Source organism: Cheilinus undulatus, linkage group 12, assembly GCF_018320785.1.
Source record: "Cheilinus undulatus linkage group 12, ASM1832078v1, whole genome shotgun sequence".
NCBI lineage: Eukaryota > Metazoa > Chordata > Actinopteri > Labriformes > Labridae > Cheilinus > Cheilinus undulatus.
Genome location: NC_054876.1, coordinates 17,419,207 through 17,431,420, shown reverse-complemented (window position 1 = coordinate 17,431,420; position 12,214 = coordinate 17,419,207). Strand labels below are relative to the sequence as shown.

The 12,214-nt window shown below is 41.2% G+C and overlaps 1 protein-coding gene across 5 annotated transcripts in view; it reads left to right on the top strand.

The window, feature by feature from the left end:
* The window catches only part of mtmr4 (myotubularin related protein 4), a 78,324-nt gene extending 66,110 nt beyond the window's left edge, over positions 1-12,214 (top strand). For 4 of the 5 annotated variants that reach the window (XM_041800967.1, XM_041800969.1, XM_041800965.1 and 1 more), the window contains 7 exons: positions 1,752-1,937; positions 3,885-4,055; positions 4,541-4,695; positions 7,417-8,860; positions 9,032-9,142; positions 9,253-9,341; positions 10,500-12,214. In XM_041800967.1, the coding sequence (XP_041656901.1) occupies positions 1,752-1,937; positions 3,885-4,055; positions 4,541-4,695; positions 7,417-8,860; positions 9,032-9,142; positions 9,253-9,341; positions 10,500-10,677 (2,334 nt within the window). In that variant the 3' untranslated portion in view covers positions 10,678-12,214. The remainder of the gene's footprint in view (positions 1-1,751; positions 1,938-3,884; positions 4,056-4,540; positions 4,696-7,416; positions 8,861-9,031; positions 9,143-9,252; positions 9,342-10,499) is intronic. The other variant, XM_041800970.1, reaches the window with a different exon arrangement.

Sequence of the window (12,214 nt, the reverse complement as noted above, 5' to 3'; positions counted from 1 at the left end):
TTTCAGTCCTTAAAACACACTTTAAAGATGTAAGTAATGATGATTAATAAAAAAGAAAGACTTCAGCTGGCCTTGGTCTGTTGGTTCAGCCTAAAACTACTGTCGTATTTAAGATTATTTGAGAGGATCTTACTAGCCTCTGCAGCTCTCTGCTGACCCTTAGCTATGATGGCAGCATCTTAGAGCTATATAAGCAGCTACTTGAAATATATTCAAATCATTAGCACTTTCATGCAAAGATCTTGCAATAATGCTGTCAAGAGGATCCTTTACAAAGAACACGACTCTAGCCCATTCCAGCTGCTTGTGGTTAAACACAGCATAACAACTATCAGGAAGACAAGGACTGGTCTTTAACACAGTAACGTTAAAACGGCGGAGATTCACTCTTAAAACTCAAATTCAAAATTAAATCAGCCACTGTGGCACTGGGATAGTGGATCTTAAACAATTTTGAAAATTGTCAGTGTCCATGCAAAAATCGTTTCTTTCATGTTTATTCAGCAAAGTTTTCTGTCAAAAACATTGGCGTTCTCCTAGCGAGGTCCTGACTTATTCCTTCCTAGTACAAAAACTATTCACCTTCTCCGGTGCCCGCCCATCCTATCCTATCTGCCCATCATGTATACATCACCTGGTGCCAAAAGTAAAATTAAAGCATTGATCAGTACTCAAATACTATAAACAATAATATTCGTTTTATCAAACTCAGTCATTAAGAATCTCCCCCAAACAAAATACGAGGACAAATAAATAAATAGATTTAAAATCATTGAAATTACATGAGATAACCTGAATAGTACCAACATTTAGAATCTAGTATGACACTTAACATGAAGATAGAGATACATTTTTCCCTGAGCTGTGTTTTAAAGCAAAAATTTAGTTTTTGACCTGGAGCCAATAGGACCCCACTAATTTCAGCGTCTGCTGTTGTGCTGTGCGCATAAAACATAAAACATTCTTTTAAATAAAAACAATACTAACTTTGTTTATTAACTTTAAAAACAAGGCTCTCCAAAGTATTTTGACATAAGTGCAAAATCATACATAAAGACAAAGCATGAGTCTGAAAAACAAATAAAAGAACAAGACAACAGAAAACCCAACAGCAAAAGGACCCATGCAAAACCCAAACAACATATAAAAACCAAACATTATGAGAATCCAAGCAACAAATCATAAGATAATCTAGGACATCTTTCTTTCCTTCAGGCTCCTCATCTACACCAATTATGTAGTTATTTTTTCATGTATGTCCCTTTTCATTTTGTTTTGAGAGGTACTAAACGAATTAAACAAAAAAAAAAGAAAAGAAAAAACCCAAAAGGTTGAAGGTTGCACATACACACACACACATATGTCGTAAGGTTTTTATGTCTGTAAATGTGTGGGCTACTTTTGGCACAAGTCAGTGACTGTCTCTGTTGTTGTCTTAAAAACAGAAGAACAAGGTCTCCCTCCCCTCGTGTTTCCTACATTTTACACAAAATGTCAAGGCTTAAAAAAGCCGCAACCTTTCTTCCTTGAACAGGCTGTAAAAAGGGCTTCTGACCAACAGTCAGATGTTGGGATGCATTTTGGATATTGTAGGAGGACATAGCATATGTGAAATAAAAATGATTTATGTATTTTTTTTTCAGTTAACAGTGTTCTGTAATGCAGTGCTAAATAATTCGAGTGTTTTTTTAATCGTAGTTTTATTTGCCAACTCAGTGTTTTCACCTTCATTTCTGACTTGTCGTCCACAGGGGTTCCAGGTGCTTGTAGAGACTGAGTGGCTGGACTACGGTCATAAGTTTGGGGACCGCTGTGGTCACCAGGAGAACGCTGACGATGTGAGCGAGCAGTGTCCCGTCTTCCTGCAGTGGTTGGACTGTGTTCACCAGCTGCTCAAACAGTTCCCCTGCCTGTTTGAGTTCAACGAGGCCTTCCTGGTGGGTGGTCTTTACTTTTCTCTGCCTTCTTATACCAACTACTCTTCATATACACTCTGTGTTTTAGCTACCCAACCAATTAACCCAGTGCATCAGAGACTTTTGGCTGTCGATTACGCAGATGGAAAATGCAACAGAATTAACTTTGCTATCATAATGTTCATGCAAATGTTTTAAGGTTGTTAGTGTATTGCCCTCAACATGATGTAATCAATCAGAATTTACTCCTTCTAGTTCTTGCACCCTTTGGATTCTGATGCTACATCTATTAGGCTTTTGGTTCAGAAAAATTACAGTAAAATCCAGAGTATATTCCACCACAGTATATAAGCCACAGGTTTTTTTGTCTCCCAGAGGGAAAACTGTCCTCCTGCATAATGATTTATATTTTATTCAGCAGAGCCAACAACCTGCAGTCAGACTGTGCAGCTGTCTTGCTCTTTTAGCACCATACTGTTTACACTGTATGGAGTGTGTACATTTACTATCCAAAGTACAGTAGTTGAGCTCTTAAACTTTGATGATTGTTGTGAAATAGACTCACAGCTAGAGATGGGCCAGATCCGATCCAGTATCGGTATTGGGTCTGACCGTGCCGATCCATTTCACCGGTCCAAATTCTTATGCTTTCACAGGGCTGTGAATGCAGTACATGCACACTGGAGGCGCCACTGTTAGCTTAGCAGTGCACAACAACTGCAGCGGCTTAAACAACTGTTTAAAGGTGTTTTAACTCGTGACTCATACATTGTAAGTCCATGATAATTCAAAGAAGTGGGCTGTGGTGTTTACTGAGGGCAGAGAAGCAGCTACAGAGACTGACAGTGAGGTTGACTGTATACACGGTGGCTGCTGCTGGAGCTAACTCAAATGAATGATAAACATGGTGCTTCTGACAAATCCTTCACAATAAAAGTCTGTAGTTGCTGTTTTCCTCAAGTGTTATTATTGTGAATGCCCACATCAGGAACTGTGGTGTTTTCAGTAGCAGTTTGATTTTATTTGTCCATTTTTTGTTTGAAAGCTTCACAATTGTTTCCTGCTACAATAGGTTCCTAGATATATCCTGTTTAGTTAAATCACTAAAATGTTTTTTGTAGATTTTATTTCTACGTATTTAATTTTTGTTCAGTGTTGCATTATTTTTTTAGATATTGAGTTTGCTGGAGTAGCCCTGTGGTGCTGTTGGTTGTCTATAATTGTTGCTGCTGTTTTTACAGTTCCATGTGGTTTCATATATTTCATTTGAAATAATTAAATTTGTTGCTGCTACCTGTTTCTGTGTGAAGCAAGCACTAAGTTTAAATATATTTATTGGTAATAATATTAAGTTTTATGCATTTTGAAATATGTTTTGGTTTTTGAATAAGAAATCCTGTTTCAAGTTTACTAAAGCATTGTGTGACCTTACACATAAAACCACCATAAACAATAAGATATTCATTATGATGTTTAAAAATGTCAGATTTCATATTAGATATTGGCACTAGTGTATTGAAATATCAGGACTGAAAAAAATGTGGATGAGCTAAAAAGCTGAATTCCTATACTCAGCCAATGCAAAAAAAAAAGCAGAAATTCTAACTCCAACTATGAGCGTTGAGTAGGTCCATGGTGAGCTGTATTGCTGATCAAGCTAACATTGAGTCTTAGGTTTTGATAAATTTAATTACAACAAAAATTTTAAGTTTTTATCTCACTTGGTTTCAAAGAAAAATCTAATAAAACCACAAGAAGAAACAAAAACCTTGATGGACCTGTTTCCTTATCATGCTGCTACGGTTATGATTGCTTTTCAAGGAAAGAAATTTAGCACTACACAATGAATTGATAGCCAGAGTTAATTATGTCTCACATCAGTCAGCTTTTCAATTGAATAAACAAAGCCTCATCATTATGTAGAGTTTATTAACTTTTGCCTTGTTCCTGTCCATCCTTGTGTTTCAGGTCAAGTTAGTGCAGCATACATACTCATGTCTTTACGGCACCTTCCTCTGTAACAACGCTCGAGAAAGGGAGGCAAGGAACATCTACAAACGCACCTGCTCTGTGTGGTCTCTGCTCCGGAGTGGAAACAAGAACTTTCAGAACTTCCTCTACATCCCCAGTCATGATATGGTAATATTTACCATTAAAGTGTCCTTAAACTGTTAACAAGTGAATACTTTTGTATGTTTTTTCATTATAGAGTCCTCTTTCTGCTGGATAAAAACTTTAATTCTTTTGGCAGCTATAGTTAGCTACTTGGAGCCTTGCTTTTAAATTTATTAAGAGGATGAGTCACTAAACTAAGAGTGGTAATGGAGGATTGTTGTATAAATCAGCATGTCTGTTCTCATTTCTATGAGATCAAAGCAGGCAAAGCTTCACAAATGATTTATTCAGTGTGTCGCTAAATTTTTACCTTCATCTTTAAATTGTTTTCCTTCTAACTGGAATTTAAAACATCAAGATTAAAACATAGCAACCATTATACAGCAAAACACAAAAAAAAATCATAGTACAGCAGCTAAAATGTAGTAAAACAGTGCTGGGACAATGACGGATGCTGTCATTATTGTGTTCTGTCCTTCTGAGATTAACCTTGTCTGTTTGTCTGCCAGGTGCTGCAGCCGGTCTGCCACACTCGGGCATTACAGCTGTGGACATCTGTCTACCTGCCCACCTCGTCCCCCTGCACCGCTGTGGACGATTCCATGGAGCTCTACCTCCCCCCGGCTGTCACAGGAGATGAACTCACCTCCCGCTCCCTAGACAGGTGTGTCTGCATGATGCAAACCTGGTCTGTTTTTCAGCGTCTGTACTTGGTGCCTCTGTCAATCCCTGTGCAGCAATGAATGAATTCAGGTGTTTTTCAGAGAGCAAGGCTGCTCTCTAGTGTCCAAAACAGTGAATAGTATTACTGGCATATTTTTATATGAGGGGAACAATTAATCTGTTTTATTTTGACGTGGTGTCTGCTTGGTCTAAGAAGTATTAATAGTTGATCAATCAACCTTGTTTAAGAAACAAAGGCTTTTAAACAGTGTTAAACAGTCTTTAATAATTAACTATAAGTTCTTAAATTTGTGGCTGTTTTCTCATTCATCAGAAGAGGTTGTGTGTTTTTCTACTTTTGATTTTTTATATGTAGCTTTAACCACACAAGACTGTGCAGCAGTGCAAAACTCAAAAATATCTTCTTCTAGATTGTGGCAAAGCTATAGTCATTTAAGTAAAAAATTAGACCTTCCACCAGTATATAATGGCAGTGGTCCCTGACCTTTTTCCTTAGGTTCCCCACTCGTATCTTAAAGCCAAGCCCCCTTGACCCAGTTGGACAAACTGTAAGTGTTTTTGCCAAAAGATCTATGTATAAACAATTTGCTGTTACAATGGCACCACTCTAAAGAAAGAAAAATAAAGAGAATCTGTTTGTTTTTGAGACAAAATAAAGATTTTTCATTCAAAAAGTGGTAAATTTACAAGATAAAGTCTAATTCTTTTTACTTTAAAAGTCATACATTTACATGGATAAATGCGTACAATTTTTTTGGATTATAAAGCGGAAAAAAGCCCATTGTATGGAAGTATATCATACCACACGAAGATGTTTTCCGTGCACAAGTCCTGCAGTTTAAGAGCAATATGAATGTTATTACAGGAACAGGCTAGTAAGGAACTATTTGTGATTTTAGCCCCGAGTCAACAAATTAGCATTATCATTATCACCTGGTTGCTATGAACAGTGTCAAAATCTCACTGTGCGATGAAACCTTGATAATAAATCCACAGTGTGGTGCTTGTTGCAGTATCAAACCCCTCCAAAACAACAGATGAAGACTTGGAAAAAAGTGGCGTTAGTATTTGACAACAGTTACATTTTGATTATTACAATATGTGCAAAAAAGTGCTGTAGGGGTGCATTCGGCTAAAAAAATCTACTTTTACTTTGGCTCCAGTGTGTTTACTAGCCTTCTAAAACCTTCATTGTCCACCATTGAAAACAGCTGCTGATACACTGTGAGCTGTTGAGTGTTGGCACTGTTGTGGTAAAGTGGGATTGTGAACGCTTCCTTAAGAGTCTTTTGGCCTGGCCAGATTCTGCCCCTCCCATCTTCATGAATCTTGTCAGGGTGATTATTTGCCAAGTGGCTCCTCATGTTACTTGTATTCCAGCAGTCTGGCAGTGTCTGCATTTTGTTTTTGTTTGTCCATCACCTTTTCCCTTTCTCATTTCTTGAACCTGGGAAGCCAAAATGCTGATTTTGGCACATGTTTGATGCATATCTTCCCACACTCTCTCCCCATATTTTCTGTCTCTTCAGCTGTCCTATCAATTAAAGGTAAAATGCCTTAAAAAAAAGTCACAATAGAAAGCAGAGCTAAAAATATATCGGCCAAAGGATTAAATTTACGTGTCACCTTTTTGTCTTGGGCACAACAAAGAGATGCAAAAAGGATTAAAGAGATGAATTAAAAAAAAAATACAGATATCTGATCAAAAACATGCGAACAATGGGGGCTTGTATCACTCTGCCAGTCCTCTCTTGATAAAGTTTATGACTCTGAAGGCACTGATGAATTATTTTAATAGGGAAGCAGCAGCTAAAGGGGGTGTTGGAAGTTATCTCAGTGAGCACAAGCTAATTAAAATAAGGGTATTTCTCATGTTATTGAATTATGAGGGGTTTTGGGTCCCAGAGGATTTCAGGTTAAAATTGAGCTGCAGTACACCAAAGTTTGGGAAGGTCTGCATAATGGTATCAGATCAAATTGTTTTTTCTTGTGGACTGATCTCAAATGCTCTTAAAAAAGGTTTTCGGCATAAAACAATAACAAATAGTATTTGTGTGTTTTTTTGTCATTCTTATCAATCTGCTCAAAACATACCTATATTCATGTTGCTAAAGTTATGTGTTAGAACTTAAAGATGAAATGGAGCAAAGTTGTAATAGTTTGGGGTTTTTATTCTGTTTTCCTCTTTTTGTTTTTAAATTTAGTTTACATTTATTTTGTTTTTAACACTTTTTTTTTAGTTCATTTCAGTTTTTTTTTGCAAAAAGGGGCCGTTTTAGTGTATTTTTTTATTAGTTGGAGTGTTAGTTTTAGTTTTCACTTATCTGGGCTACTTGTCTGAGGCAGGGCCTAAAATAGCAACACTACCAGTTTTGAGTGTTCATGTCAGCCAGGATGCTGCTATATTTTGTCTCCAGTTTTATTTGATTTTAGTTAGTTTTGTAAGCAGAAAATACTGTTTTTGGTAGTTTAAATTTTTTGGCTAAGCCTCATTTTCATTTAAGTGTCAGTTATCTAAATTTATATTCCCATTAAGGGTTTAATTTCTTTTAGTTAACTATGATAGCCTTGCAATGGTGTCTTACAATATATGGATGCAGTCTTGAAAAATGAATTACACACATTACCCATTGTAAATAAAAAGAAGGTCTTTAAAAGTATTAAGTTTAATATCAGATTTTCTGTATACACCCTGTTTTAGACTTCCCAAGACACGCTCCATGGACAACCTGCTGTCAGCGTTAGAGAACGGGGTCCCTCTGACCCGCACGTCCAGCGACCCTAATCTCAACAAGCACTGCCAGGAGGGTCGCTCTGCCCCCGATCCCTCGCCAGCTGCAGAAGAAAACTCTGCAGACGTCTCTGATGAGGCTGTACATGAAAATGGACTGGACACCTGTGAGGGCGAGCCTCCACATCAGAGCCCTGCTAAGACCCCAGAGGATGGTGCTGGTCCTGAGGGATGTGAAGACACACCAGAAGAGACCTGTCTCACTACTCAGCCCCTCCCCTCTCTGCCCCTACCCTCTGTTCCCCTCAGTAAGGATGTTGCACTCGACCACACTCCATTCCCTGCTCCTGTACTCCAGCAGGCTCTTCCTCAGATCACTAACCCTCCACTCCCACCGCCTCCTCCTGAGGCAGAGAGCCCCTGTAGGACTGCTGAGAGCCCCACATCACCTTCTCATAAATCAGAGCCATGCTTACCTCTCCCCTGTAATGGCACACAGCCTGCTGTCCACGCCCCCACCCAGCTGCTTAACGGCCACTCTGATGGCCTCCCAGAGTCTGCGGACCTGCTGGCTCTGAAGCAGCTCACGCCACTCCTTCGCATGGAGGACTCCACTGAGACCCTCACAGACGAGGGAGAGCTTCCTCCCGTCCCGCCCCACTTAGAGAAACAGGCTCAAACTGAGGATGAGGAGCCGCCTGAGCAACGGCTGCAGAGCGAGAAGCTTCAAAAAGAGAAAGAGGACATGAGGACAGATGTATTGAAAGGACGGGAGCGTGCGTTATCAGTAGACCCTGCCCAGGTAGCAGCTCGCCATCTGATCTCACAGAGCCAGCTCTCAGACTTGTCCTTGCTTGGCTCTCACTGGGAGAGCGTCCAGGGTCTGGTCCAGTCTGCCTGCAGTGCCCACTCCAGCATGGGCCGAGCCTTGCAGAACAACACTTACCAGAGCAGGCGACTTGCCAGCAAGCTGCTCCGCTCGCAGGGTTTCTCCCTTGCCAATGGCTCCCAGTGTTGCCGCAGAGAAGCTCTGTGTTGCCCCAGCAGCCCCCTGCAGCCTGCATGGTTGTCTGCAGCCAGGACCACAGGCTACACTGGCCTGTGTGGGCCTGCCGCTGCTGCAGCTGCCCTCAACGGATACTCGCTCGCAGGTCACCAGCTCCTTCCTGCATCATTCTCCTCTCCCTCAGCTTCCAGCTCCCCTCCCCCTCCTCAGGCTCCATCTTACCTGGACGACGACGGGCTGCCGGTGCCCATGGATGCCGTGCAGCAGAGGCTGCGGCAGATTGAGGCGGGCTACAAGCAGGAGGTGGAGGTGCTGAGGCAGCAGGTGAGACAGCTGCAGATGAGACTGGAGAGTAAACAGTACGGCACCCCTCCTTCAGAGCCAGACATTGACTACGAGGATGACATTGTGAGTCATTTTTTGTGATGATAACAGTAATTGTGGACAGTCTCATTCTTTGACCTTTGCTTGTGTCTGCAGGATCTGTAAATATTTACTTTTAATCATCCCCCAGGAAGTTTTCTGCCTTTTCTTCATCCTGTCTGTCTCCTGACCTCGTTACTGTGTCTCTGTTTTCAGACGTGTCTGCGGGAGTCAGACAACAGTAATGAGGAGGACTCTCTGTCCACCCACAGTGAGGATCGTCTGTCTGAGGGCAGCTGGGACCGAGTGGAGCCCAAAGACACAGAGGTCAGTCACTTCTAGGGCTTCTTCCCCTAATTTAGCTTCTGTCTTCACTTCTGCACCCTCTCCTGTTTGGCTATGAGCACACAGGTCTAATAAGGTGTTTGTGTGTATAGGTCACAAGGTGGGTGCCTGACCACATGGCCTCTCATTGTTTCAACTGTGACTGTGAGTTCTGGATAGCCAAGAGACGTCATCACTGCAGGTGGGGCTTCACTGTTGTTTTCTTACATCAATAAACACAAGATTACATTTCTTTAAATCTTAGAATAACAGCTTTGGCTGAATGTCAAACAGCTGGCAGCTGTTAATTAAAGGACACTTCTGGAGACACGTAGAAGAATGTTTTTTTTCTACAGCTAGGCCATTGGAACTTCTGATACTCTCTTTAGTTGCTACTTTAAGATCAGACTTTAAGATGACATGCCAAACTTCAGATACAGTAATACATCTGAATTTTATTTAAGTGTGTATTCCATGATATGTCCCTTGTAACATACTCCTGATTATTACCTTCATCACAAAGGAGCATTAGATCCAATAAGCGTCGGTGCAGGAGATGTGTCTTGTTAATCTCAGGCTGTTTTCTGTATCCGCATTAGTCCTGGCACTCATGCTGTAGCACCTTCCTGCCAAACTAGCAGCCTGGGGTTCAAAGACACTGTTTGCTTTGTATTTTAAAGGCAATTAAACCAAGCTTTTAGAACAGAATAAAGACCAGGGTATTATCTCTAATAAGCTGCTGAAAAATGGAAACCATTATCCCCCGTTAGAGAGAAATTCTTATGAAATAAGCAGGACATAAAGAACACGTGAGGTGCACTACATTTCAAGTGACAATGCTGTTTACACCTTGCATAAAATGTTGGAATAAAACTGGGATGTTTTCGCATTTGAAGATCGGAACTCCATGACACAAGACACCTGTCAAAACAACAATACTACAGTCTGTGAGTCATGGCTGTTCATGATAAAAAAAAAAAAAAAAAACTTCACTAACTTTAGTCCTTTTTAAAGTCTCTAGTTTGAAAACACCTGTTTTGTCATAAAAAAGGTGTGAAATTTTCATTTTTCCTCTCCATTGTTATCAGCTTTGAACCTGCACCACCTGACTTCGTGCTTTAGTTCAGTGGAGATTTACATCCAATACCTCACAGCTACAGTCATCTACAGGCCTTTGTTTCACAATACAAATTCAGCCTTGAAAAAATAATATTTTTGTTGTACCACTTAATACCAGTAGCAGCTACAGTGAGTGTAGTGGATTGGGAATAAACTTCAGGTTGTTACCTTTCTAACAGAACACAGAGTTGTTATATTGTTGGAAAAAAATATGAATTATAGTGTGTTTTCCTTCCTGTAGGAACTGTGGCAACGTGTTCTGTAAAGACTGTTGTCACCTGAAGCTGCCCATCCCCGACCAGCAGCTGTACGACCCTGTGCTGGTCTGCAACACCTGCCACGACCTGCTGCTGGAGTCCCGCACCCGGGAGATCCGTAGCCAGCAGCTCAAGAAGGCCATCGCCACCGCCTCCAGCTGAGAGGAGCGTCGAGCAGCTCGGCCCACCTTGGCTCTGTCCTGCTTTACGGACTGATGAGCCGGGCGCCCTGTTGTGACCCTCTACCTGCTGTGGTTTTGGCTGCAGAGGGGGGTAAGGAGGCGGAGTTTTTACTCTTTCGGGAGGCTCGGTTTGGAGACGGAGACGCACTGTGAGAAAGTCGGAGAAGGGAGTGTCAGCGGGGGATGAAACTCTTCTGCTCAGAGACATTTTAAGCCTGGAGCGCTGCAGCGTCCTGCTGCCTCCACACGGCTCAGTCCTCTTGTCGGTGCCCTGTCCGAGACACAACTACCCCTGCAGAGTCACCCACCTTTAGCACCAAACACCCCCCCCCCTCCCCCCCACTGACACTGTCTCGCACCTCAGAGGACAATCGCTCACCCTTTTGGCGTGTTGAGGACTCCGAAGGCTTCCCCTGTACTACTGGAGGCTTTCAACTTTAAAAGAAAAGAAATTGCTGCTACAGTATTTAAAAGTCTAATTTTGTATTCTTATTTTGTGCACTACTAGCTGTCGTGTGTTTCGAGGGAATCTGAGACCAAACTTGAGCAAAAAGGGAGAAATCTGCTGTTTACTTTGTCATCGCATCTTTTTTCTTGGAGCCTGAATGTAAAATGTAATAACGAGGGTTTAACTGGATGGACTTTATGTTCCTGTGCATTTGATTGGTCGTATATCTGTGTTCATTGCTGCGATGTGTTCTCAAACAGTTCTGTATATGCACAGTCAGTGTGGTTCCGTCTTTCTCGATGCTTTCCTGCAGTATAGCCATGATGCTACATTCTGGGGGATGTATGTGGACAGATGGATGCGATGCTGCGTGTTGTTTGTTTCGTGGGACGTGTGCTTGATGTGTGAAGAGGAAGAGAAACCAAGCATGCTGGGAGATTTTCCGCAAAGTCTTCTAATGGGAGAAAATGTGATTTGAAGGTTCTGTGGGAGGTTTTTTTTCTGCTGAGAAGTTTGTGAATGAACAGCCTTTTGTCCACCTGACTGACGACTCGTCCTCATATTAAGACTGAACAACGTGAATTTCTCGTTCTGTTTCGGGGTGTTTGGCCACAGTCCCCCCTTTAAAGAAAAAAATCTGTGTTTGTGTCTGCTGGTTGTTCTTTGAGACAATAGTGCCATATTTTGTTCTGTCTATTTTTAAAGCCTTTTTCTTTCTTACAAATGGCAGCAGGTTTCTAATTGGCCACTTCTCTGTCTGTTTGGACGGTACAGATAATTAGCTGCTTAATAACACTGAGATGACTAAAGATTTAACAGATGGTTTGGTTTGATAGTCAAAATGGACGATCAGACGTCACTAAATTAGTCCAACTGTGTGTCTAATATTTGGGATTTTTCACATGGTCTTCATAAAGTGGAAATCTTTCAGAGGAAGTCAGACATGTAACATATATAGTTATCTGATCCGTAGTGGTGGCTAAAAATCTGTCACTTAATGAATTATTGTTGTAAAGAAATGCACTGTAAAAGTTAAATCCCATGGGTTAAAATAAAAGATTATATCATG